Source organism: Botryllus schlosseri, chromosome 6 (genome assembly GCF_051294905.1).
Source record: "Botryllus schlosseri isolate E-star chromosome 6, Bs_hap1, whole genome shotgun sequence".
Classification (NCBI taxonomy): domain Eukaryota; kingdom Metazoa; phylum Chordata; class Ascidiacea; order Stolidobranchia; family Styelidae; genus Botryllus; species Botryllus schlosseri.
In genome coordinates, this window is record NC_137241.1 from 766,486 (window position 1) to 792,951 (window position 26,466).

At 39.3% G+C, this 26,466-nt stretch overlaps 2 protein-coding genes across 2 annotated transcripts in view; both read right to left on the reverse strand.

Moving 5' to 3' along the window:
- LOC145440598 (protein LKAAEAR1-like) overlaps positions 1–26,466 on the reverse strand; it is a 245,280-nt gene that overhangs the window by 3,885 nt on the left and 214,929 nt on the right. Inside the window, exons 2-3 of the mRNA XM_080318253.1 lie at positions 1,986–2,093; positions 883–1,050 (exon numbers count right to left, since the gene is read on the reverse strand). Of these exons, the coding sequence (XP_080174379.1) occupies positions 883–1,050; positions 1,986–2,053 (236 nt within the window). The 5' untranslated portion in view covers positions 2,054–2,093. The remainder of the gene's footprint in view (positions 1–882; positions 1,051–1,985; positions 2,094–26,466) is intronic.
- Positions 8,839–26,416, reverse strand: LOC145440170 (transcriptional enhancer factor TEF-1-like). The gene is made up of 12 exons (XM_080317747.1): positions 26,274–26,416; positions 19,624–19,688; positions 19,057–19,119; positions 18,093–18,152; positions 16,758–16,889; positions 15,967–16,019; positions 13,783–13,945; positions 12,983–13,051; positions 12,749–12,922; positions 12,490–12,630; positions 10,756–10,908; positions 8,839–10,214 (listed from the first exon to the last, which is right to left on the reverse strand). Exons 1-12 carry the CDS (start codon positions 26,278–26,280, stop codon positions 10,095–10,097), a joined length of 1,200 nt encoding a protein of 399 aa, XP_080173873.1. The 5' UTR covers positions 26,281–26,416; the 3' UTR covers positions 8,839–10,094.

A 26,466-nucleotide genomic window follows, 5' to 3' on the forward strand; every position in this document is an offset into this window, starting at 1 on the left:
ATGGAGCTGCAAGTTATTGAAATTTCGATAGGAACTACACGCTCCAGCAGTCACGTAGAGATCGAACTTTATATAGTTGTCAGTCGATGTTATGAAGGAAATATGTTGTACACGCCAAGGTGGTTTAGATACCGCGTTTAACGGAATATGTTCAGTCAGGAGATTTATGTCAAAATCGGGCCTAGTGTATTCTATTTCTTTAGAACATAGGGCGTGCACATAATTCCTTCATAGCATCGACTGGCAACCATATAAAGTTCGATCTCTGCATGACTGCTGGAGCATGAAGTTGCTATCGAAATTTTAATAACTTGGACCTCCATTACGTTGGCGTTCTGAAGAAAACGGCTGCAGCCAAAATTTTTATTTCGTTTTGCCCTTCAATTTGAGACCACATCATTTTTAGAATGCAGTGCCCCTTTAAGATGATTTTGCGTTTTTCGTCCACACCTGTTTCACTGCACTCAGTGACAATGCTGAGGGTTGATCTCCACTTAACGGATATATCATTTTCACTAACGTCCATAGCTTTGTACTACATGTTTCGTATGCTGTGATGCAACCAATCACGGTGTCAAGGCTTCCACAGTCCACACTTGGAGAAAGTATCAAAACTATATTCTGGTTTATAAAATTACCATATAATTTGGTACATGTAATGTAAAATTTCGTATCTCCCTATGACTCGAATCACCAAAATTAATACCCGATTCGGATATAAATACACGAATCATTGACCTGATTCCTGTTTGTTATGGCCGGTCAAATAGTTCAATTTGGTAGCTTACTAAAACTATGTGTAGACTAATTATTCCTGCATCCACACAATTCAAACAGATGCAAATGGAAATATCAGTTTAAATACAAACAGTGAGGACTTACTTTAACTGTCCGATCAACTTGTCATGTTTGTCCATCTCATCTTTATCTTCCACAGGCATCCTTTCGCCCTTCACGCGATTTCGTAACACTTTCTCTTCGTGAATCCGTTTCTGTGATAGTGCCATCGCATCGGAGACTTCCTTGCTGGGGTCTTGATAAGCAAGGTATCTGTTGAGTCGTTTAGTAAGGGAGCAACATCAATATTTGATGAATACGTTAGCCATGTGGGATGGAGTTTTTAGAATCATCACAAGAAATGAACAAGGACAAATGTAGAAGCAGACAGAGCTGGAGAACTAAATCATTTTCTAATTGTCTCATCAGTGAGCTTCTTGGAGGTACAGAACTCCAATATACAATTGAATAGTATATTCATATTGAAATGAACCCGAATATTTTCAGCTGACACTCGTATCATTAGAGTGAAATTCCGTAATTCGAATATTATTTGTGAAATATTTCTTTGCTCCTTGCTGCAGGAGAAGTGTTATAGCGCGAAACAAGCCAAGCTTACTGTAGACACTTGCTATTATCGTGCAAATGAGAAACAACTCTCATTAGATATGTAGGCTACTGAACTTGATGTTTGTTGTATTATGATCGAATTCGGAATTGAATTGAATTTCGAAGTTTTTTGCGATTCATTGTTTCTAATTCTAATCTAATCTGGAAAAGATGTCAATTCCTAGTTTTTCTATACCTGTAACTATATGATCGGATGATCATCGCTTTGCACCGGTGATTCTCAAATTCGAGAACACTGGGACTTGAAACTACGAAAATTGTCATGGGGTGCGAGGCCGCTGATAGAAATGATACGTCTTTGAACTCGGAATGAGTTTGATTTGTGCTGTAACTTCAACAGTAGCAATAATCCTAATTAAACAATAGCAATAACCCCAATATCATTTTGATGTCAAATATGATAGTCATATTGTACCATTCATATACATAGGCTACACCGATGCTTGATTAGTCCTACGACGGACTAGACAACATTTCTCAAGTAGTTGAAGGTAACTGGCAAGTGCTTATATACCTGTTGACTGTTTTCTGGTCAGTCCTAGATACTAGGCCTACTCGCTTGCCTATTCAGCACTCACCTTGCCCTTTCTTGGGGCGCCATTTTTTTCAACTGGCCCATTGACTTGCCATTCTTATTTCCCGTCATATCAGATAGTTTTGCACTAGACTACAATTCAAATTCCATACTGATGATGATGATTAACATTGAATCAAAATAAAAGGAAGACAAATACATGCAAGTCATAAGCAAATTTTAGAAACTTTATTTCAATGAGAAATTTACTCTTACTTTTTTGATATTACACCTGTTATACATGATTCTATTGAAATTTCTGTAAGGCGAAATCGTCTTGAATATCGTTATAACTTAATTTTGAATCTATTATACTGCCAAATATCGCTAATTTGCACTGTTGAAACTTCATGAATTTGTTTCAAAAACTTTCTTTCGTAGCCTAGGTACCGTATTTGACAACAGCAGGCCTACAACACTTGCAGGATTGTGATGTAAACCATATTATATATGTCCTAAGTAGACCATAAACTCTACAATAAGACAGTGTTGGGATGACTCGCCTCACCTTTTTTGTATGACTTGACTTGAGTCACTTTGCTAAAATGACTTGACTTGGCGTATCAGAAATATGGATTGACTCGTGATTCGAACCAAAATTCATGAGTCAATTTCAAGTCATCAAGATCGGTTTCGATTAAAATCACTGTATCTTCCATATGATCGGATTGTTCGCGAAACTCTGGTGCAACCCGTGAAAGCGACCAATCATTCAATGATCGTGTGTTTTACTGATCCTCCATTGTTCTCTCACAAATAAATTGACCGCAAACGAAGTGATCGAAGCTTACAGCTTACGATGTCGTAAACTAGTAATAAAGTAATTTAATAGCAAAATATCCATTTATGTTATCTGTTCTCCCCTTAGCCAAACCTCTTGTTTTATTGAAATTGAATATAGTTCATAATATATGACCTCCAAAAATCGAGTGACTTGACTTGACTCGGGTCACCTTCGAAAATCGATTGACTTGACTTGAGTCAAAATGTGCAATGACTCGTGACTCGAAGGTAGTGACTTGATCCCAACATTGCAATACAACCTAGTACTGAAAAAATTAGGTTCCAAATTTCTGAATCTAGTCAAAATTTGAAGTTTAATTTCTGCTGTTAATAGACGAGTGTGCAATTTCTTACGTTTTTCAATTAAGATATAAAATTGAAGTATATTTGCGCTGATTTATAGTATTCAGCTATGCTTCATAACACGCTACTAAAGAGCTGAACCGGGATGGTTTTTCTTCCAGCTGCAGTGATTTTATTAATCTAATTACATGACTGATGGGTGATGGCCAGAGAAATAGTCAACTCAAGATGCGTCGCTTTCATCCGAGTGTACTGGAAATAATTCTGGAAGACTGCGGATGTAGTAGGGTAATGAAATCGACTTGCACGAGATCACATCATATTAAAAGGAATGTGGGGGACCTTATAGACGGACATACGATATAATCAGATTGAAACTGGACGATCAGCGACAAAAGTTGCAAGCCAGAAAAGTTCACAGCTGTTGCTAATAGAAACGACTTGCTTTTATCGCCTCTAGCGAGTGAGGACACAAAGTCACTCAACTGGCACAAGTTATCCATTTGTTGTCCACAATGATATATATACAATGATTGGAAACTGCCACGCCCCCTAACGCTGTAAGGTTTACTCCCGCCGAAATCAGCGTGTGCGCGGATAAGGTTGACTGCATACACTTCATTGAGTAATGTTGACCGTGGTGGAGTACTGCTATCACCTTTGCTGGCAGTTATTCCACTGTTTTTTCGTTTGTTGGTTGATTGTTAAACAGGTTTTGCGAGCATAGTGAGACAGTACTGCATACTAAGGTCTAATCAAACTTCCGCCAATGCGCAATATTCAGGTACTGACTAGCTGCTTAGGTTTTTGCACCTGTGGATGAGCGTAAAAAAGCTTGGAAAATTAGGACAGATTGAGACTCGAGCATTTGTAAGCATCAATTACGCCATCTGATATCTTGAAAGCGAAACTGATTAAGATGCTTTTGTGAGTAATCTTATTGCTGGTGGGTGGCCAACCTGAAAATTCGATGAGACCCATTTAACAGAAAGCAATTTTATTGAAGGCTACTATAATATTTATAACTCTTTTTTCTCACTAATAGTTGATTGATGAATAGTTGGTTGCGTCAGATGTGAGATAGTGTTGCATACCAGGGTGTGCTAAAACCTCTGCCAATGCGCATTTGTTTAAAGTTCCAGCAAAACGTTTTTGCACTGGCGCCAAATATGAATCGGCGGAAAACCTTGAGAAATTTATAAGGAGCATGCGTCAAGATCGTGGCTGGATCAATTGTACAAAAAAAGACGACTTGAAGATTTGCGAACTTCATTCGCGTCATCTGATTTGTTGAAAGGTGAGGAAAGGATTCTATACCGTAGCCTACTCTTCATCATTGCATAAGCACTACAGAGTGGTGGGCTACCTTGACAATATATTTTTATTCCCATGGTAGTTGACTGGTAAGCTGATGAAACGAGTTTCGTTTTAATGTCTAATGCAAATTGGAGCAATTCCAACCTTAAATTTGCCTGTAAATTGGCTAGATTGTGTTCTCATGACTTTATAGCTGTGTCGAAAACTTCATCGCGAATATTTCAGCAATGCAGTTCACGGTGATGTTTCATGTGTCTAACTACTTCTGATTTTTTTGCATTTGTGTTCAGTACAACGAAAGACGGAATGGTAGGATTCGTTGATCTTGGGGAGTCGAGACCTGTAGAATGTAGATGATGATGAACCAGCTACACACGCTCTTCAAGTTTATGCCAGTGGCCTGGTAACGTCTGTTTCCAAACCCTTGGCATACTGCGCAACAAAGTCGGTGGCTTCATTTCGACTTTCGAGTAGGCCTATATTCTGGAAATGTGTCGGCATCTTGGTGGATTGTGGATTTCGGGTAGCTGCGTTTGTTGCTGATGGACTCAGTGCAAATCCCAAGATGTTCCAAGAGCGTACGCAACAACCTCTACGCCAGCCGCACTGGTGGTACGAAACTTCTCAACAAGGATGGTAAATTTATTTGATGGCGGCATTTTACGGCTGTTTGAACTGACGGAATTGAGATGCGGCAAATTGACGGATGCACATTTTCGTATGCAATGCTTGGCAAAGATGCGGGAGATTTTTGCAGCTCAGCTTCTGTCTAATAGTGTTGCGCGTACTATGCGAGCAGGAGAGGTGACGGTAAAGAAGCTTCTGCATGGTTTGCAGGTATTTACAAGTGGTTCGACATTATGAATACATCAACCAAGTTCAGCTACAACGCCGACTTTAAGCCATATTGCAGTCCAGGCGATTCGCACTTGGACTGGCTGGAAAATGATTTCTTGCCTAAAATGCGAAACTGGATAGATTCTTGTGCTGAAGGAACAGCAACTTGGAAAACCAAAAAATTCTTGAGTCTCGATAGCCATTTATGCATTTAATAACCATGGACAGGTACGGTCAAATAGCCGAATCCTTATTCTGCACTACAGATATTAATGAATTTGGTGACACCTTGATATCATAGAAAATTACGGAAAAAGAATGTTCCCCATCCTACCAATGATTCCGGCAAGAGCAAGCAAAGATGCACAAACAGCTAAACAAGGCAGATTTCATCAAGAGTAGATACGGCATCGTTCGGGTCGTATTTGGCCATTCTTTAGCCGACGAAAGCGAGTGTACTGCTGCATTATTAAGGACATCATCCAAATACTTTTCCCAGGTTGAAGATGACAAAATTTGATATCTAGCACTGTTATTGCTTAACAAATCACGCATAAACTGTTTTTGTTGTCCACATGGTTATTTTTGCATTGGTCTAGTTCTGTACAGTTGCATATTAATGTTACTTTTTTCAAATGCCTGCATCATTATTTCGGTCATATACACATGAATTAGGGATTTGAGGATTAAATTATGTATTCGTAAATGTTCTATCTGTGAAGTGTATGTATCTTCCTGATTTCTTTACATAACATGATGGAATCCTGAAAATTCAATTCTGTATTGTAAGGCATCAAGATTTTGTGGAATGATCATGGATAGGTGACTTTTTTCAGAGGTGGGTGATGTATGCAGCGTTGCTACTGAAGTAGTTGAAGTATTGCTACAATGATTTACTTGGGTTCAAATAGAAGTAGCGAAAATATAAATGTGTATAGTACTTTTGAAAAGTTCTAAAAGTAGATTTGGTCGTTCGCTCGGAGTCAGTTGGAATAGTCACTTTTGAAATTGCAGGGTTAAGCTTAGTGACTGCCGCAAAATGGCCATTGAATATGTGCGTGCTATTTTCAAAAACCTTCAAAACTCAGGAGATCTAGATATCCCCGAAAAATAACAAGTTGTGATGTTTTTGTTTGGTGAGTAGTATGAAAACACAATCACCCGCGGAAGTAGGCAAACCTACTCGAGTACTCAAAATAACTAGAATTACTCCTTTAAAAACTACGTCTGCTTGATATTTAATTATATATGATGTTATTGATGTAGGAATATGATGGAAAAGCGACACCTCAAGTTGGATTGAAGGTTGTGTCACTTGCAACAAAGGTTGAACGTCCGCGACTGTGTGAACATAAGCCTCGTTGGTAGTCACAAGGCTACATCACGGGGATTGCGTATAATTGCGAGTCGTCAATGTGTGAATTGGATTTACGATACGCGCATGACGCGCGAAATTTATCTTGTGAACTAGGTGTACGACTGTACGAAGCATAGCCTTTATAAGGCTATGGTACGAAGTACGTGTACGTGAATCAACGTTTATATGGCAGCGGTCCGCTAGCATAATCAGAAGAAAAAATGCCAGACGCGAGAAAGAAATGCGCTTTTAAAGCTATTCAGCACGTCAACGCTAATTGCCACTGATAAATATACCCAACGAAATATATATCATCGCTAGTTCTTCAAAGAAGTATTGCTGAGGAAGCCTTTGTTTACAGCACAACTGTGTATGCGATGAAGCGTGACCAGGAACACGCTGAAACGCAGAGCTCACGGTAGTTTCCAATCATTGTATATATATCATTGGTTGTCCACAAGCTGAGCGCAAATGTCGCACTAAAGTTCTTATTAAATACAACCGAGATGAGATGGGACTGAGTTATAGATTTCATATTAACGGCAATTACTAGAACCCGTCGGTTATTTTTTATATCACTGGTCAATGTCGGGTTGACCAGTATTTCAGGGGTCGGCAACAACTTTTTGCTCTGCGGATCGCTCTTCAAAAACACGAATATTCATTGTTCATTTTCGAAAATTGATTGCACCAAGAAGGTCTAAAAATGGTGCCCTGCAGTATTAAGAAAAGATCACTAATTTCGAGTCACAAGTCATTTGGAGTCATTGTCCAGCAGATCTTGACCCAAGTGTGTGTGATCAGACTCAAGAGTTGACCTTCAACGTCGTATCGATCATTCCTATCTGATACCAAATACTGCGCAGGTGTGCAACTGCGCATGCTTATTTTCTGCATCACCATCTTTGGCGTCTGTTTGTATGTATTTTCGTTGGATGTAAAATAAAGACTCTCTCTGTCTCTCTATCTCTCTCCTCAAGTCAAGTAACTTGATTTTTTAAGGTGATTCGAGTCAAGTTAAGTAAAATATTATTAAAGGTGACTTGGGTCAAATCATGATTCAAGTCATTGCATTTTGCAAGATGGCTGCTGCCAATGCCACCGAATTCTGCTTGAGGTATACCACGCGGGACCGTATCTGCCGAAGGGCGTGATAATCTGGCAATGAGAATCGAGATTTGTAACTGACGTAATTACGTCCAGGACAATCATACGGAAATACATGCTTTCCGGAACGACCGTCGTTTCTGATCTCTCGACAGCGTATCAATAAGATTGGAAATTTAGGCTACCAACAACTGACGTAAAACCATAAATTGAACTCATGCCTCAGACTGGCAAAGCTGTGAGCTTCCTGCTCTACAGAAAAGTATTGCGTATCAATTTGAAGAGCTTCTTGGAGGTGCAGACCAATGTTCCCTCTAAGCTGCGCACGTGCGCAAATGCGCAGTGCTGACACGGTCTCTGCTTACAGAAAATCTAAGTTGCGCACAATAAATACGAAGTGATGACCTATTTTAATAGTTACGCACTGTTGTCCAAGGGTCTGCGCAGTAAGTTGGTGGGTGTGCGCAGACTGGTCAAAAGTTAGAGGGAACATTGGTGTAGACCTTTAAAATATACAATTGAACGGTATATTCATATTGAAATGAACCAAGATATTTTCGGCTGACACTCGTCAGGAGTAATCGTCAGCAACTAGTAGAGAATTGGAAATAACATTGTATATCAACAATCGTATCAAAAAATATCAATTTGAATGCGATGTTTGGTACGTAGGCCTACATTTTGCGATTGTCCCAACAGACGAATTTGAATCAAGTCATACCAGTTAACACTCGACGTAACCTTTCAAGATCTGACATATCAACTTCATACCACATCATTCTCATCGCTTCTCCTTTTTACATTGTCTTATGTTACATTTTATGCAGTCTACATGCCTCTTATATACATGTTCTAACTAGGTCAAGGTATCCGCTTAAAAATCGCATCTAAGTCCTTTCGAACCCTTCCTGACTTATCATTTTGTCAAAGCCTTCGGCTGCATATTGAAATGATAAAGATGTTAATAGTCGAAATAATGAATGGATCATGTAAAATGGTTCGAGTCATATTCCCAAACTCGAAGGTTGTAGGCTACGAGGCACGTGGCGAGCATTTTCAACCCAAACGATATCTGCGAACTACTGCTGCGATAGTAGCCTATTCAGGCATATAATATTAACGTGAAATGATGCACTGTATGTGACGCTGTCGCTTATTGTGAGAATCACTTTATTGAGCATTGAATTTTTTTTACAAATACACGTAATATAGAAAAAATAGTCGGATAATTTTAGTATATCTAAATCGAGTAATACAAAATTTTGGCGTTGTGACGGCACACGTATACACAAAATTGCCACGCGTGGTAAGAGGCACTTTCTGCTAATTACAATGTTGAACGTAGAAATCACATCGTAGAACTCAGCGAGACCAAAATGCGCCCAATTCGTGGTTATATGAATTTGTAGCATCAGCCGCAATTGACAAAATTTGATTATAAGCATTCGATTAAATCATCAACAATGCGTCAAGCGTAGAATAAAACGTATTACGAAAAAGGCATATAGTGAATTGAAACTTACAATATGTAATATCTTTTGAAAGGCACTTGAGAGAGAAATTAAGTTCTTGTAAAATCAACGCAAAAAGTAGTTGTATTAGTATAGGCACAAGGGAAATTGGTCAAATACGAACGACATTGTCCAGGCGTCATTTTTGTAATGGTAATTCGTGAAACATCACAATTTTACGGTATCTCCCATCACGGAATATTTGTCACACTGACGCATAGGCTGTAAGTTAAACGAACATTCAGTTCTTTCAACTTATAAAATACCAAGGACCCGTTTACGCCGACGAAAAGATTTACAAGAATCGTTGAACTTTATTGGCCGGCATTTATGATAAACACCTTGTATCGACAGTAGCGTAGACTTGCTTTTCTAATCCACACCGTTTGCGGATACGCGTGATTTATATGGCAGTGTAACCTTACGATAAAGATAACATCTCTTAACGTGGCGCATTTGAAACTACGCATGTCTGGAAGATCACAGACGGCCGTCATGTTGAATAGCATTACTTTTCGGCACAGGGACTTATGTTGATTACTGTGCGTAGCATTGTTCCCGATGTTGGGCAAATATTTCCAATGTTGGTCGCTATTCTTGTTCTAGTTCAAGTCGCGCGTTGTGAAAAGTGAGTAGTTCTAGTTCCTGTTGCGCACTTTGAATATCCAGTTGTCTGCACAAGTGTGGTACGCATAGTCGTACAGTGGAGCTACATCCTTAAAATACATCTCCCATTCTTGATATTAACACTTCGGGGCTCCGCAACCTTACAGCAATTGCGGTCTATCTGTGTACCTTGTAGTGCAATATGAGCTATTAGTCAACGTGAAACACTCGGGATTAAAGTCATTTGCCCTTCTCTCGTTATGATTGTGAAATGTAGCGGCTGAATGCAGTTTCAAGGTTTCGTATCTCCCACCAATTGGTAGATATGATGTTGCGCCCCGTGTTCCGACGTCGACACCTCGAACACGTACGCCATACATAGCAACGTTTCTCCGGCCGCATTCGTAACCACCTGAAAAGCATCAAGTCAAACTCAAATGTCGCTAAGACAGCAGAATTGGACAACTAAATAATTCTAACTACTAACTTCACTAATTAGACTGAAATGCCGGTGAACAAATTCGAAACTTATTTGTGAAAGATTTCTATTCTGTAATACCAATTCGAATCTAATTTCTGTTTTTACCTCAAAAAGCTACGGGAAAACTTTAGAGCGTGAAATGAGCCTAGCTTGGTGCACAGAGTTAAATTGTCATAGCAACCACGTGAACTAGCCCCTACATCACGATAGCTGAATAACTCTTGGGGATTACTAGTTTCACTTGTAATCGATCAGAAATTTACGGTTTAAGATACCGCTTTCGCAGATCAGATGGCCAGGAGGAGCCAAGATAAACATCCAATACATGGAAAGTAATTCTGGAGAACCCGCAAGGTATATACTATATAGGTGCTGCAACTGTTGATCATAGCACTACGCTAGTTACCAAAACTTCTACATGAAACCAATGAACGTGTGTAACCGACTATACGGCTCCATACAAAATCAATACCTGAAGTATGGTAAAATTCTCCAGCACGCTGTTCATCATATACGTGTCGGGAAGGTGTTTCAGTTTTAAGATAAAGTTGATCATATATTCGCACATCGGAGATCTGTGGATGCGGTAAACGTAGCGGCCGCCCTCGTATCTACCGTATTCGGTCTGAAACAAACAGGTTCAAAATGATATTATGTTAAAATCAAAGCACACCAACTTAGGGCTGGGAAAATCGAGTACCTGAGTGATTTGATCAGAATCAAGTATTATGGTTCGGGCCGAGTATTCGTGTATCATTCATTGTGGATTCACAACAGTATGGATGAAGTGGAAAGTTCAAATGTGTATCTTTGTCGCGAACACAAAGAATATAATACTAGTTAGGGATGGTGTGAACGTGAGGTTCACGTTCGCGTTCTGTGTGTGAACCTCGGAAATTTAGAGGTTCACGTTCACAAACGAACCTTGGTAGGTTCTGCACTGGGAACCTTTTTCATATATTACAATTTTCACTTCATTATAACATATTTGGTTGAAATTTATTGCATTTGAACTGCGGGCCACTCTATGCATCGCGCTGGCAGCATAAAAAATCAACACTAAACGAGCATGCATCTTGACAATCTAAAAAAGTTCACTTGCTTTGTTATAACAATTCGCTCGAAATATCCAGCTTTCCATTTGTGAATATTTAGCGACTCTCTGCTATGAGCTTGACCCGCATTCACACAATATCAAGAGCGAAATAACCTCCATGTAGGCAGTGAGCGAATGGTGCTTATTCAACCAACCAATGAAATTGACATCATTGTCTGATGTACGGGGTCAATCTTGATTTCATATGTTTATTCTATCATAAAAACCAAATACGTGCGATTGGGATGTTGGCTACTGCTGTTACTTGTTAAAGGGGTTATATTGGTAGCAAGTATAGAAACCCGTTTTATACCCTGCTTCATATGAACGTAGCAATACTCAGACATCGAATACATTGTCCGGTCTGGCCTGGACCGTTAAGGCGTAAAGCTTATATTTCCTTCCAAGTCCTCGTCGAAATTGTTGGCAAATCGACGAAAGATAATGATTTTATGGGATTACTATATCATATTATTGTCACAGTTGATACATTTGGCGATGTTTAAAACGCCAATATGTACTTCAGTCTTGTGGCATTATGTGGTCCGAGTCGTCGTTAGGTATCGTGTAGCCTACATTAATATAGGCTATCACGTCACTGAAATATAGGGTTGGAATTAGCAATATGACGTCACGTGACGTCACGAGGTTCACGTTCGCGTTCACACAGAACCTTTCAAAAAGGTTCGCGTTCACACGAACCTGAACCTTTCAGAGGTTCACACCATCCCTATTACTAGTTCTATATCACGTTAAAGATAATTTGGCATTTTTGTTCATTGCACTTTGTGACAACGCCGTGAGTTGTTCACAACTTCACAGCTATGTCATTTCCACTAACGTGCGTAGCTTTGTACTACATGTTTCGTATACTGCGGTACCGGACGACCAATCGAGGTTTACAACCTTCCGCAGTGGACATAATAATAGTATCGATTCGAAACTACAAAGAAGGTTGATAAATGAACTCTTAGTGGCAAGGAGAGTATGGTTTCAGTGCTGGTAAAAACTATCTCTCACTACTCGGCTAGAATCATTAGAATTAATACTACATTCAGATTCGAGTACTCGTATCATTGTGCCCAACCCCACTTGCAGTAAGCAAATTACCTCCACTTTTTCAACCACTTGTTTTCCGAACGAACAAACTTTAGTGGAACAGGTCACCGTTAATTCTTCCGGAGATTCGAACTGAGCGTTTACGCCGTAAAACGTACTCACGTCTTCCGAAATATTTACGTTCAAGTCGGCCTGAAAGGAACGATTATATTTTAAACACGATAATAATGCCTATATACGGTTGTTAATCACAATCTCGTTGAAGGTGAATAGATATCGGCTATCCCTACATGTACAATATCTTACTTACCCAGAACTTTACAAGGAAGAATGATTCCTTTGGACCTTTTTCGAATAAGTCCCGAAGTCCCGACTTCTTCTCGGGGAACTTGTCGTAAATTTGATGAATATCGATCGATTCCAACAAGGGATCATTAGTTGACGGATTAGTGTGGTTTATATGGACGAACATGTGCTTTGAATACTAAAAAGCAAGATATTTATGTTCCTGCGCACACATGCAGCGTTCGCAAAGTAAACTTACGTTTTCGGAATCGCGCTGTTGTTCCAAATAGGCGGAGAAATCGGCTAATCTGAGATTGCGCGTTGCGATCTGGATTGGACAACAAAAGAAATGAGATCATGTAGTCGCCAGGTGGCGGTATACGCACGATATGTAGCTATGACATTTATGAGACAACAGGAGTTAGTCGGACTTGCACAACAGACTAGTGCGCGGCTATAACTGTAACTTATCAATTTCAAAACTTGCAACTAGAACTAGAACTACTCCGTTTTCAATATTAGAAACCAGAACTAGCCCTAACGACCATTGCATATTCGCAACTAACTGACTGAAACATAACTATCTGATCACTCATAATACGAATTATTGAATCGCAAATGAGTCGACATATCAGAAGGACGGGGTTTCGAGTTTGAAATGAGAGTGGTTTCGGTCCCCAAAAGCCATAACTGGCTACGACACTGTTAGTAGTGATGACTCTGAGCTAGTAATGGCTGAAGGAACATCGCACAGCAGAACATCGGCATCATGATTCATACTGAACGACGACACGTGATTTTCTAGTTGTTCTACAGCTACGCGCAACTGGAATTAGAACTAGAACTATTCACGTTTCAAATCCGCAACTATAAATAGAAATAATAAAAAAATCAGTGGTTAGTAGACCGTGAACTACCAAGATTTATAGTTTGTACAAGTCTGGAGTTAATGGATGTTTATCAGGCGTCCGTACTTGTAAAAGCATTGGGAATAACGATATTTGTTACTAATCTATTAGTCCCCTATGTATGAATATCATCTACCATAAACTTCATTACCTGTCTTCCTTGCCATGGAGGGACTTGATTTATTACATGCGATGGATAGCCAATGGACATCAGAGTGTTGGAGTTTGTGTTCATATTACTCTGTATTAACGACGGTGCGACACTGCTTCCCGGCGGTTGCAGGTTGTAGTTATCGTTTCGAAATGGCTTTACGCTGTAAAAGAACAAATGAAATAGCTTTGTATATTCTATAAACTCTTCAGAGACATTTGCCTGCACATCTAAATCATTGAGTTCGGCCTATCACATTAGATCAGTGTTCGTTCAGCTTTACTGACCCAGGGAAGACTAACGCTAATCTGCAAGACTACAGGTACCCAAATTTCAGCTGACTCACTCAAAGCAAAATCTACCGCAATACACATTTAATACATTACTATAGCTTACTGGTGCAGAAAATGAACTGTGCATCAACAGAGTGTTAAAAGAGCAAAACCAGTAAAATATGATTTTCATACAAACGAAAACATTGTAATGAATATTTTGCAAATTGCAAATCAGCGTGTGTTGTGCAGTTCACTTTCAGATACCATTTCGGAAAAGCGAGGGTTCGCCTTGGAAAGCATCATCGTATTGTTCGGTCGAAATGCAACAGCGTGACACCAATCGCTTAATTACAAGGAGCTTATATATATTGGAGATGGAATCGGCATTTCAGAAGGACGGGGTTTCGACTTAGAACTGCAAGCTCCCCAAGGTACACCACTGCACAGGCCGAATGGGGTGAAACTAATGATGGCAAAACGGGTGTATTATCCTAATCCTCATCATCATCACAGATCATTTGTAGGAGTTGAGGGTTTGTCTTGACCTTCAGGGAACCTCTAGGGTTCCCGGTACACAGGATAATGAGCACTGTACTAGATTGAAGTTGAGCTCGAAAGCAGAATATTAAGACGGATATCAGCTTATAAAAACACCGTCACGCTCTACCACCAAATTGATCAGGCGACACTTTTATACACTCGGACTGTTACGTGGAACTGTTCGCCGTACGTTTTGTTTTAATGGTATTGCTTATCTTGAGTCTGGCCCGTCGACATATGAGCATACGATATAATAGCATGCGACACCTCGGCATGCACCACATGAGCATGTGGGTTAAATTTAGGGTTATGATTGGTTTGGGGTTGGATTTAGGGATAGGTTGGGATTAGGATATATAAGGGGTAAATTCAGGGTTATTGTTGGTGTTACGGTTGGTTTGGGGTTATAAAGTCACATGCTGAAGTGACGCATGCGCAAGTGTCCCATGCTCAGGTGTCGTTTTTCATATAGTGTCACATGCTCATGTCGGGCAACCCTTCGTCTATCTGTCTGCACCGTTCATATATTCATTATTATGAATGACATGGTGCATTGTCACGATCTCATGTCTTCAAAAAGGATGGAGCAGATTGGATGCAACCTCTTTTCAAAGTATGACATGTCATTTTTGGTAATGTTACAGGCAAAACACTTTGTTGATCGCACGCGATTTTTGTGTTTTGACACTCCAATCCTAGGGTGGGATATCTATGGAAAGTTTTCGAAATAAGATATTGACCACAATAGCCTTCGATGGGGATTTCCTCCCGTAGATTCATTTCAGAACCAACCAATCCATGAAGATCCCAAAAGCCAAAGCTTAAGTCAGTGGCTTATTACGGCGTTCCGAAATGATGAGACAACCCGATATAAATAACAGTAGGTGTACAGTAAAGGAATACTTCTACTTTATCGAGTACTCAACTAGATATTGCCTACTTGCATTACTTACTCAAGAATTATGATTTTATGCTATTTTTACTTCTACTACAGTCCTACTTCTATATGTTTTCAGTCTTCCAGACAATATTCGGCCTAGAATAGGCCTACTTACTTTCATACTTAATTATAAATCGCTACTTTTACTTATGCTTGAGTATATCTTTACGAAGTTAATTTTACTTCTACTTGAGTGAATACCAACAGTGACTACTTTGACCGCTTTTGTAAATTACCATTGACATGTAAATTCAACCTCAAAAATGTTTCATCTTAATACTTTACATAGAACTTAACCAGCCATAAAATATTCAAACTTAGTGACACATATAGGTGTAATTTCTATTTAATATGGTGGTGGTGGGCTGGTGGCGACAGTATAGACACTCCAAATTCAGTGTTAATAATAAAAAGAATAGTGATACTTACTCTGGTACTTCTTGGTGCGTACTGACGCCAGACCAATATTGCGAAGTGAATTCCTGAACAGAAGTGATTCGAATAACATCATTGAAACTATATGAGGAGTGGACATATCGTTCCTGCAAGCACAATTTCCTCGTACGATATTCATTGGAACACGTCAAATTATTATATATATTATTATTATTAGGTACCAACTGTGATGTTATCGTGATATATAAAATTACTTAGTTAGTCCCTAAGTATTATAAACATTTGTACCTTTTGAAAAAACAGTGTTTGTAATTAGAAGCGTGACAGCTCATAGCGGAATATCTGTCAACCGATCTTATACTTTTCAGGGATTTGCACCATCACTAACAAATAGCCTCGACCCTTGGACTAACCTCTGCTTTACAAGATTTCTTATATCCATAAATATATGTAACTGAGAAGTGCTTTTAGTTTTACATTGCAACCAGACTTGGACAACTAGATCATTCTAGTTGTCTTATTGGATTAATCATAGCAAAATGCCGGCAATCTAATGCTAATATAATTTGCGAAATGTTTTTACGCTCTGATTTTAATTATAATATATTTTTTGCTTTTCCTGAAAAAGCTACGGGAGAACTGTATGGTGCGAAATGAGCCGGTCTTGTGTCCCGAATGCAGTAATTCTAATTATAATCTAATTCGAAAAAATGCGTAGTCACGATTGTAATTATCATCTAATGTGTAAAAGATGAAAGTTGTCTTGTTGTCCAACTCTTAATTGCAACTGTAGAGATATGAATATGCATGCGCATGCCACTCACTGCCTGCTTTTGGTAGGAGTTTGGTCTGATTCCTCCTAACGTTGAGTTGGTCGGTATGACACCGGCAGACACGATCTGCGCGGAAGACATGCCCGAAATACTCTGCAGAACTTTGTCTTTGGTTGCTTGATCCTGGAATAGTTAGGCACCAAAATGTTAGTATTTCATTTGCACGATTACGTATGTTGGCTATGTATTATGAAAAAAAAACTGGCATTGTATACTGGGCATTAGGACAACCAATAACAAGGGTCTGGTATTCTTGCACGCAAGCTTATACCAAAGAAACGGGTGATTCACAAATCCAATGTGAATGCAGAAGTTGTCAAATTAGTCATCATTGGTACTCAAAAAAGATTAGAGGTTTCTATTTCCAAGTAAGTATTTTAATTTTGCCTAAAAACTGAAAAATATGAAGTAAAAGCAGTCTAAAATAATTACCACATTAGGAAGTAGTGCAAGTAGGCAGAATGTACTTGAATATTGCGAAAAAGTACTTCTTGACCAACCACCGATGTGCGAACGTATTATCGCCACGCAGTGTAAGATGAAGAAATATTGCACATGTGAAACAATTGTATCGAGTTACCTTGATACCATTGACTTGCATTTACCTAGGATGGTAATGAGCCGGAGGCAGACTCGTGCAAACGTACTGGATTTTAAAAATGCGCAACCATAAGTATAACTATAACTACTCACTTAGAGCCTACGATAACTTAGTTATCCTAGGCCACGACTCACTCTTCAAAACAAGCAACTTGAACTACAACTACAACTAACGAGTTGTTCTAGTTATCAGTGATAACAGTAATTATTGAATTGCAACTGAGCTACGAAAATTATATTGGGGACAGAATCACCATTTCAAAAGGACGAGGTCTCGAGTTTGAAATGGAAGGGGGTTCGATCCATAAAGCCCACCCCTGGTTACGCCATGTTAGTAGTGTTGGCTCTGAGAGCAATAGCTGAAAGAACATCACACAACAGAACACCGCTATCACGATTCACTCCGAACGACGGCAGTGTTTTCTAGTTGTTATAAAACTAAATATTTTTAAAATGCGCAACTAGAACTAGAACCACTCAAAAAACCAGTAGCTAGTTGACCGTCAACTAACTAGTTTGTACCAGTCTGTCCAGAGGCGAACTCTACACGATATGCTAAGCTACAAACTTCTAGGCGGTGCATTGAAGAGAAGCATTTGGATCAATCCAGAACAAGATTCAGTGTTTTCTCGTGGAAGAAGGTTTGGATAATACATGTCCGGTTAATGTAACGTTCTCCACCGTTTTTCAAATCCATGCATACATTATCACGGCCGTACAACTTACCAACATGCCGTTAAGCTGCGGCTTGTAGGGCCAAGGTTCTGAGTCGTTTCCGCGCGGTACCTTATCAGTGACCATAGATGGGTTGATGCGATGGAGGTGGGCGACAGGCAAAAGGTAGCGGAAAAGAAATGAATGCAGAATGTTAGTACGCAGCGAAGGGCATCGCAAAATGCATTCGATTTATTTTCGTCATGCAGCAACGCAGTCGAGACCAGTCAGGAAATTATCATCTCCTCCGAAGTCAGCCTTGGAAACTAGATGACTCTAGCGGGCTAATTAGAATAATTAGAGCGAAATGACGGTAATATCATTATAATCAAATTTGTGAAAGGTTTCTATGTTCTAATTTTAATTCGTTGACTTGTTTGTCTTTCCATTGCGCATTCAGTAATTTTAATTCTAATCTAGCTGGCAAAGAATGTATAGATTAGAATTAGAATTAGAGCCATACAGTTTTTTCGAAATTAGATTCGAATTCGAATTACTGAGTTTACGAAAACTTGGACATTGAATCAAGTGTAGTTCATATCAAGTCAGAGTTGATTGTCATAAGCACGAGGGTGGCAAATGTCTGCACACCAGGCTTGGCTCGTTTCGCACGATACAGTTTTCCTGCAGCATTTTCACGAAAACCGGAAATTAGATTAGAATTAAAACGAGAGCATTGAAGCAGTTCACAAATTAGATTACAATTATAATTAGACCGAATAAACCTTTCAAAAGTTGGATTACGATTGGATTAACTGCTTTTCAATCTAATTTACTCTAATTGGACAACGAGAATTATCTAATTGACTAAGTCTGTATTTGCTAGCGAGGAATACCAGGTTGGCATTGCTCCTACAAGCACAGACATGCATTCGTACGCAGTCATCGCGTCAGGTCTTAGATGTTAGTGGCATGCTATAAAGGCGTTAGGGTGATTCACGATGACAGCATATATTTACTATTGTGGGATGCTTACCTTCAATTGAGAGTGTAGTTCTCTAGACTTCCTCCGGGCTAGAACTTGTATATGACTGGAAACCTGAAATATAGAAGCGTTCAGTATATGTACATGAAATTTTACTTCTGCTCTATATTCAGGATACATATTGTACAGCTGTCTCATATGCGCTGTAAATGCCTCATCGTAGTAAGTTTAAGTAGGAATAGTATATTGATATTGAAACAAACGCGAATATTATCGGCAGACACTCGTCAGGGGTAATCGTCAGCAACTTGTAGTAGAGATTTGAAAAGCGCATTGGATATCAACAACCCTATCACAAAAAATGACTTCACATCAAGTAGGGTTGTCGCATTAGGATTAAAATATGTGGAAATTTTATGCCCAATTCCAAATCAAATTCCAGTTGCTCCAATTACAAATCCGATCCAAGTCCAGACAAAATCTTCAAATAGACTTCACACCAATGGTGATCTTCAATCTCCAAACCCCATATTATAACTGACCAGTATATTGGCAGCGATACTTCTCAATTCATGCACGAGTGGTGAGTTTCCGTGGTCTATGTTATGACAAACACACCTGTTTTCTTGTTCTCGTTTTTCCTGTTCGCAGTTTGATATATCTTGCAATAAGTTCGTTTCGTCCTGAAAATATAGAAAATTGTCAATGTGATGGACTAGTGGTGGTAAAGAAATGATGTTTGATGTATATGATGTAGAATGAGAGGCGATTAGATTATCGTGTCAATGTTAACCGTTCTGTGTAACGCTGTAAGCATTACTTACACCAGGGGTGGCCAACCTTTTCAGCCAAAGGGCCACATTCGAATGACGAAATATTGCGCGGGCCACTAGCCGCGCGAAGCGCGAAAAATTTTTGAAGTTCATAGGTCAATATTATTGTCACTTGACTATACTGCGGGCCTGCTGTATATCGCTGGGCTCAGTTTGCAAGGACTGGACTATTGGGCGCCTGGACATATCGATATCGAAAGCTTCGACCAACATGTGTCAATCATTTTGTGCCTATAGGTTTCATAGTCGACGGTCTTTCTGCGAGCGCAAACGCAAGGTCGCATATGTTGAACGAACGACACTTTGTCTTGTAATCGCGACTATAATTGGACTCAATCTGATAGATTAGGCGTTCTTTCATTTTCACAAAGGAGCAACAATATTATAAGCAAGAAAGCAAGAAATCGAGTGACAACATGTCGCGCGAAGCGTGTAGAAAATTTTTACTTTTGATAAATCTGTCGCAAATTATTCTGTTTTATTGTAGTGTACGAAGATCTACCAAAATGTGACTGGCTCATGGATCTGCCAATGCGTAGGAACTGATATTTTAGTCATCACATCTCAAATGCTGCGGCCGGATTAATCAAATTATTGGTTGGCCTTCCAAGTTCACAATCTGTGCAATCCATTTTTGATGATATTTGAAATTTCGGAAATTACCTCGCGGGCCACTCAAAACCTTCTCGCGGGCCACATGTGGCCCGCGGGCCACGGGTTGGCCGGCCCTGACTTACACCAATATCTGTCTATAAGAGCGTAGATTTCTATATAGTGCAGTAGAACCCCTTTCATAAACTTAGACAGTTGACGGACCCATCAAAGTTTCAGACTGTCACTGACCAATAATTTTGCACATGGATCTATAAACACCAGTGAACACCAAATATACTGTAAGATCGTTATTGACAGCACTACACTATTGGCATGCCTATAAGCAGGGACGTAGAAGTAGCATGAATATGTCAGCCCTTGCAAATGTCGGTTTTCGGACCCCATTAGGTTGTCATCTTGTCAACATTACCCTCTTACCCCGAGCCCACTTTTTCTTCATTTAATCATATCATTTGCCTGCGCGAACGGGATTCAAAAATCATTTTATCTGTTCCGTATCAAGCTTACCACACCAGTCATGCAGGTGTAGTGGTAGGCTGCTTCTACTTTATCAATTATCATAGCACCGTAATCGGATCTCTCCTTATATAATACTCGAGTATTTTGTCATAATTTTGAATTGACCTTAGGTAGGCCTACTCTTTTTTCTTGACATTTCTTGAATGTATTGTTAGATTCTTGCTGTTTATTCGAGTGAATTTGCTTTAATCATTATGCAGCATCATCACCAATCACGAAACATGTAGTCTTGAGATTGCAGGTGCCAAGAGCATAGTAATTGGTGAAAGAAATCCCGAATAATGTTTGTAGAATAATTGAATCTGAGGGGTTTAATTCGGTCGGTATATGTAACTCATATTCGTTCATGTTAGGGCGCGCTAGTAAACTTTACTGTGGATGTAACGTATGTCCTGGTAAAAAGGTTTTATCAACCTCTCGACAAACATTAGTCATCTTACAAGTCATTCAAAACACAGACGATGCGCGCAGATCAAGTAGGCGGCAGTGATCCCATGCAACGATAGCAAGACAAACCACCTCTGAAATGATTCGCAAGTTTACGAAACCGTGTTACAAATCTACCAGAACTAATACAAAGTAACACTGTCCTTACAGAGGGTTGGGTTAAGACAGATACCAAAATTTGATTGCCTTTATGGACTCAGAGGGAACACATACGATACGCTTGACTGAACATCACAGTTGGCGTTGTGAGAGGATCATTGAAACGATCAAGAGTTCAGTTGGAGTTCCATTAGGTATAAAGACCACCTTCTGATGAAAATGCGACGAATGGTTAGCTGGACGACTATAGTAAAATCCATGTTCACGACCGACGCTCTATACGAGAACACTAGCGATACCCGGTATACATTGCCACAACTTATATTCTGTTGGGATGTTGGTCTTATGTGTAAGATAGCCTTTACTCTCAAGCAATCTCTTAACTACGGATAAAAACCGATATCATTGATATACATCCTGAATCATTTCCGATTAATATGCCCCATTTACATATTTCCTATCTTTCCATAAGTTATTTTCTGTATGTCGGTCTGGTTAACACACCGTACTTGATTTGATCGATTAACTCTGTACACGTTCTACAGGTCACAACTGCTGTCATGTCTTTTTTAGGTAGGCGTGGGCGGTATTATATATATTCAATTGAATAATATAATCATATTCCCTAATATGTTCGACTGATACTCGTCAGAGGTAATCGTCAGCAACTAATGGGAAGGGTTTATTTCAATATGAATATGTTACTCAATTGTATGTTGAAGGTCGGAACCTTCAAGAGTATATCTTCTCAAAGCAATAGGATTCTGTATCTCCAGTTATTAGAGGCAATTTAATCAAGTATACTGCGTTCTCGCATACCTAAAAATTAGTATTCATCAACCTATACGGACAATATCGTTGGATTAGCCGTAGGTAGAGCGACCATTAAAACTCGCCGAAGAGCTCGTTATTTGGTTATAAATATATGACATTCATGATATAACGTAGGGCCGATCCCACGACAACGGGTTCACAAAACTTGTATTCTCTACTGGAATATTATTTCAATCTTCGGGCCCGTCGAGTCATGCTCATTGTAATGGGCCATATCGTAATGGTACCATGCGCTAATCGAGCTTGGATCTAAGACGAAAGAGATACAGCATAGTACAATACAATACAGCACAATAACGTTTGATTTTCATGGTATTTCACACATCATTGTAATATGTCATGGAAATATATGTATATGTATATTGAAATAAACCGAAATATTTTCGACCGACACTCGTCAAGGGTAATCGTCGGCATCTACTATCTAGTAGAGAATTCGCTCTTCTCAATTCTCTGCTAGTTGCTGACGGATATTCCTGACTATAGTACCAGCCCAAAACATTCAGGTTTGTTTCAATATGACTATATTATTCAATTCAATACCTCCAAGAGTATCTTTTAATATTTTGTATTCACTAGCGATGGCTTTATATCTTCGAAGGAAAATGTTTACTGACAATTATCATCGGTTTTCCTTTCCAACACAACAAGTTCAGAAGTTCTATGCCTACTGCAAGGGGAGCTTGTGTGAAATGCTTAAGTCGTCGATCTAATCAGGTATGCTAGCCGTGAAAGAAAATTCGTTTATAATTACTCGGGTAACATACTTTTACGAATATTACAACAGTTATGTTTAGTTAAAACAAAGTGCTACACTGTCGCAACGCACGTATCATTAAGTTGCAATAGTATCGCCCCGGGCCAATTCAGTTGAACGAAATCAGTCGCGCATGAACACTTGAAAAAGCGACACGATTAATTGCTCGACGATCCCAAGGATAATTACCTTGAGAACATTGCTTATACCCTGTAGTTTATTGCCACCATCCGCAGAGTTATGCTAAAACCGCGCGTAACTCGCGCTCGGAACTGAATGAAACGCCACCATTGAAAAATTCTTGATGCGTGGGGAAGTACGGGAATTCTCAGACGTAAGATATGACTGGAATGCCGGGCATGCCATAGTGACCGATGCTGAATGTTTGACTGAAATTCCATCGGACGCATACCAGCGATTTCTCTTTTATCTTGTGACATGAGGACACGACGTTGTTCGACGTGCCTCTCGCTCTGTGGGACGCGAGTGCGTCAATATGTATACATACATGGCTTGTGTGCATTGGGGATTGTAGGCATCGCCTACTCAACGCCAAACCTTATGGAGAAATGAAATATCAGAGAGTGCAGAAGAACGGTATCAACACTAGGGCTGAGCAAAATCGAGTACCTGAGTCAAGCATCACTCATTACAACTTCATAACAGTATGACACACGTGGAAAGATCAAATATGTACCTTTCATGGGACTGAAAAGAACATAACGCCAGTTTCCCAACACATTATAAAGATAGTTCGACATTTCTTCGAGTATGCATATTTCATTGCACTTGCATTGCACTGTGACTATAATGTGGGAGTGGGTTGATGACGACTTCACAGATATTTCATTTTCGCTAACGTGAGTAGCTTTGTCACACATGTTTCGTATGCTGCCATATGACCAATCATAGTTTTCAAGGAAAACTGTGTCGAAGCTAGAATTATCACTGACTAAGAAACTCGCAGTGACAGGGAGCGTATAATTTCAGTGCTCCAAAAAATCATTCCTCACAGCTGGATTCAAATCCTTAGAATTGATACTCGACTCAGATTGGAGTACTCGAATCATTATGCCTAACCCTAACCAGCACGCATTTCAACGATGTTGGACATGTTGGTCTATGGACACTTGGACAGAGCATTAAATGTTCAAATCAGCATGAAGCAAGACATCGAATAATATTGACAGCAGGATTTGGCTAATTGTCGCAGAATGATATTGGCCGGCAATTTTAAAGCGGGAAGACACCAAAAAGCATAATTGAAGCATCCATTTTAGAGATAGGAAGACTATCCTGTAATTCGTGATATTATGAGGCAGTTGATTCGCATTTCAATACGTGCCTGAACGGTTGCCAGTCGGATCGTAATGGTAACACTCGAAATATTGAATGCTGTCGTCACTTTGGAATAGTGGAGTTGTTATATTCATTACTTACCATTCAACAGCACATAAGTGTTTCAATGAACACCTTTGAAGCGCAGTCGCAAACTTCGTAACACGTTGTTAAACTAGATATCGATATTGTAATGCTGAAGGACCTATCGACTGCGAAGTGATGCTTTGACGAATTTGCCTCATCGCATATGGTGTTACAGTAATAATAAACATCTGATTTATCTGTGTGCCCACAATGAACTAATTTATTTGCAGAAATTAATATGATATTACTCTCTCTCTCTCTCTCTCTCCCTGGATTACAGTATGCATACTGGTTTCCTAATTACTACTTTTCCGGCATCTTGCAAACGACACAGACTTGGAAAACTAGATAATTCTAGTAGTCTAATACACTGATTAGAGCGAAATATCGGTAATTTAATTATAATCAAATTTGCGAAATGTTTCCATGTACTAGCTGTAATTATATTCTGATTTATGGTTTTCCTGAAAATGTTACCTAGGAGAACTGTATAGTGCTAAGCGAGCCAAGCTTGCCGTACCGACATTTGGCATTCTCGTGCTTATGAGAATGATCTCTAACCCCTGACGAGTGTCAGCCGAAAATATTCGGGTCCATTTCAATATCAATATACTATTCGATCTCTGATTTGTAAAAAAACTGAACTGATTTCTTTTTGTATTTCTTTTTAATTCAAGTTTCCAGTTATTGCGAATTCAATAATTCTATTTGTAATCTAATTAGGAAGAGATGAAATTTTTAGATGTGCAACTCTGCGAGGACAATGAAATGAACACTGACCAGAATTTGATGATTAATATAGCTATCAGTAAAATCACCACGCTAAGTATTCTGTAACACGAAAGCACTTTTCCGATTGTCCTCCAATTTAGGCTATAGTTCAGCAATCTGTATTTATAGTTATCACAGTCTGGATAACACTGGAAGATAGATGGCAATGAAAAACCGTTTAAAACTACTTTTTATAGCTATCTTTTGTATTTCAATCAAGCCCTTCATTTTATATTTTCTGCAGAAGCGTTACTGGCGTGTCATAGCGTTAGACGAAACCACCATACCACCACTCTGATGCATGGACAATTGGACATTAGGGATTTTACATCTGTTCTTCGAGAGTGAGAGCTTGCTGTGAAAATCCAAGTATAATTACTTACTAAATGCGGGATTATATTTGAGCATGGAAATTTTCGGAATGCTTTTCCGATAGTTATCAGGCGAAAAACTGAAATGACCTCGAGATTTTATATGCTGATAAGTGTTCTCTGCGTCACGTGTGACGGGCTATGTTGATATTAAGTTTTACCGTTGCATATTCCTATATTATTGTAAACGATTTTTCATGACTAGAGCAAGGCGATATGTTGATCCGCAAAAATTGACAAAATTACAAATTCAATGATAACGTTGAATGTTACAGCAAAAATTTTAACAAATGACGATATTTTGAATTCAGGTTACGAGTTGATTGCCAAATCATAACGCAAGGCAGTTTATTTTTAATCCATGTTTGCGCGAGATCGATAATTGGAAATCCGAAATGTAATCACGTGATCAACACAATGCAAGGTATCTTACGTGCAACTGGAACTATAACTACTCACGTTTCAAAATCGTCAACTAGATCCATGACTAGAATTTCCCAAAAACAGTAGCTACTAGCTAGTACACTGACCAGATAGGTAGTTTGCACATGTCTCTCAGGCTATGTAAACGATGCTGATAGTGAGTCCATTTCTTACCATACATCTTCCCCTCGTCAGACAATATAATCTTTCGCCTTCCGCACGGCGGGTAGATAGCCAAGGCTTCCTGGAAACTTTGCTCAATATCGGGACTCCATACTCCCTCGGCGTCATTGTCTATGATCTCGCCCTTGATCCCACTTGAATATAAATAGGAAACGGTTGAATTCAGATTTTATCAGACGAATAG

What these genes read in the sequence shown, in the direction of transcription:
- LOC145440170 (XM_080317747.1), bottom strand. An exon ending in AAACGAGAACAAGAAAACAG is followed by an intron (nt 19,120 to 19,623) that starts GTGTGTTTGTCA and finishes TCTATATTTCAG; the next exon opens with GTTTCCAGTCATATACAAGT. An exon ending in TCTTCCTTGTAAAGTTCTGG is followed by an intron (nt 12,631 to 12,748) that starts GTAAGTAAGATA and finishes CGTTCCTTTCAG; the next exon opens with GCCGACTTGAACGTAAATAT.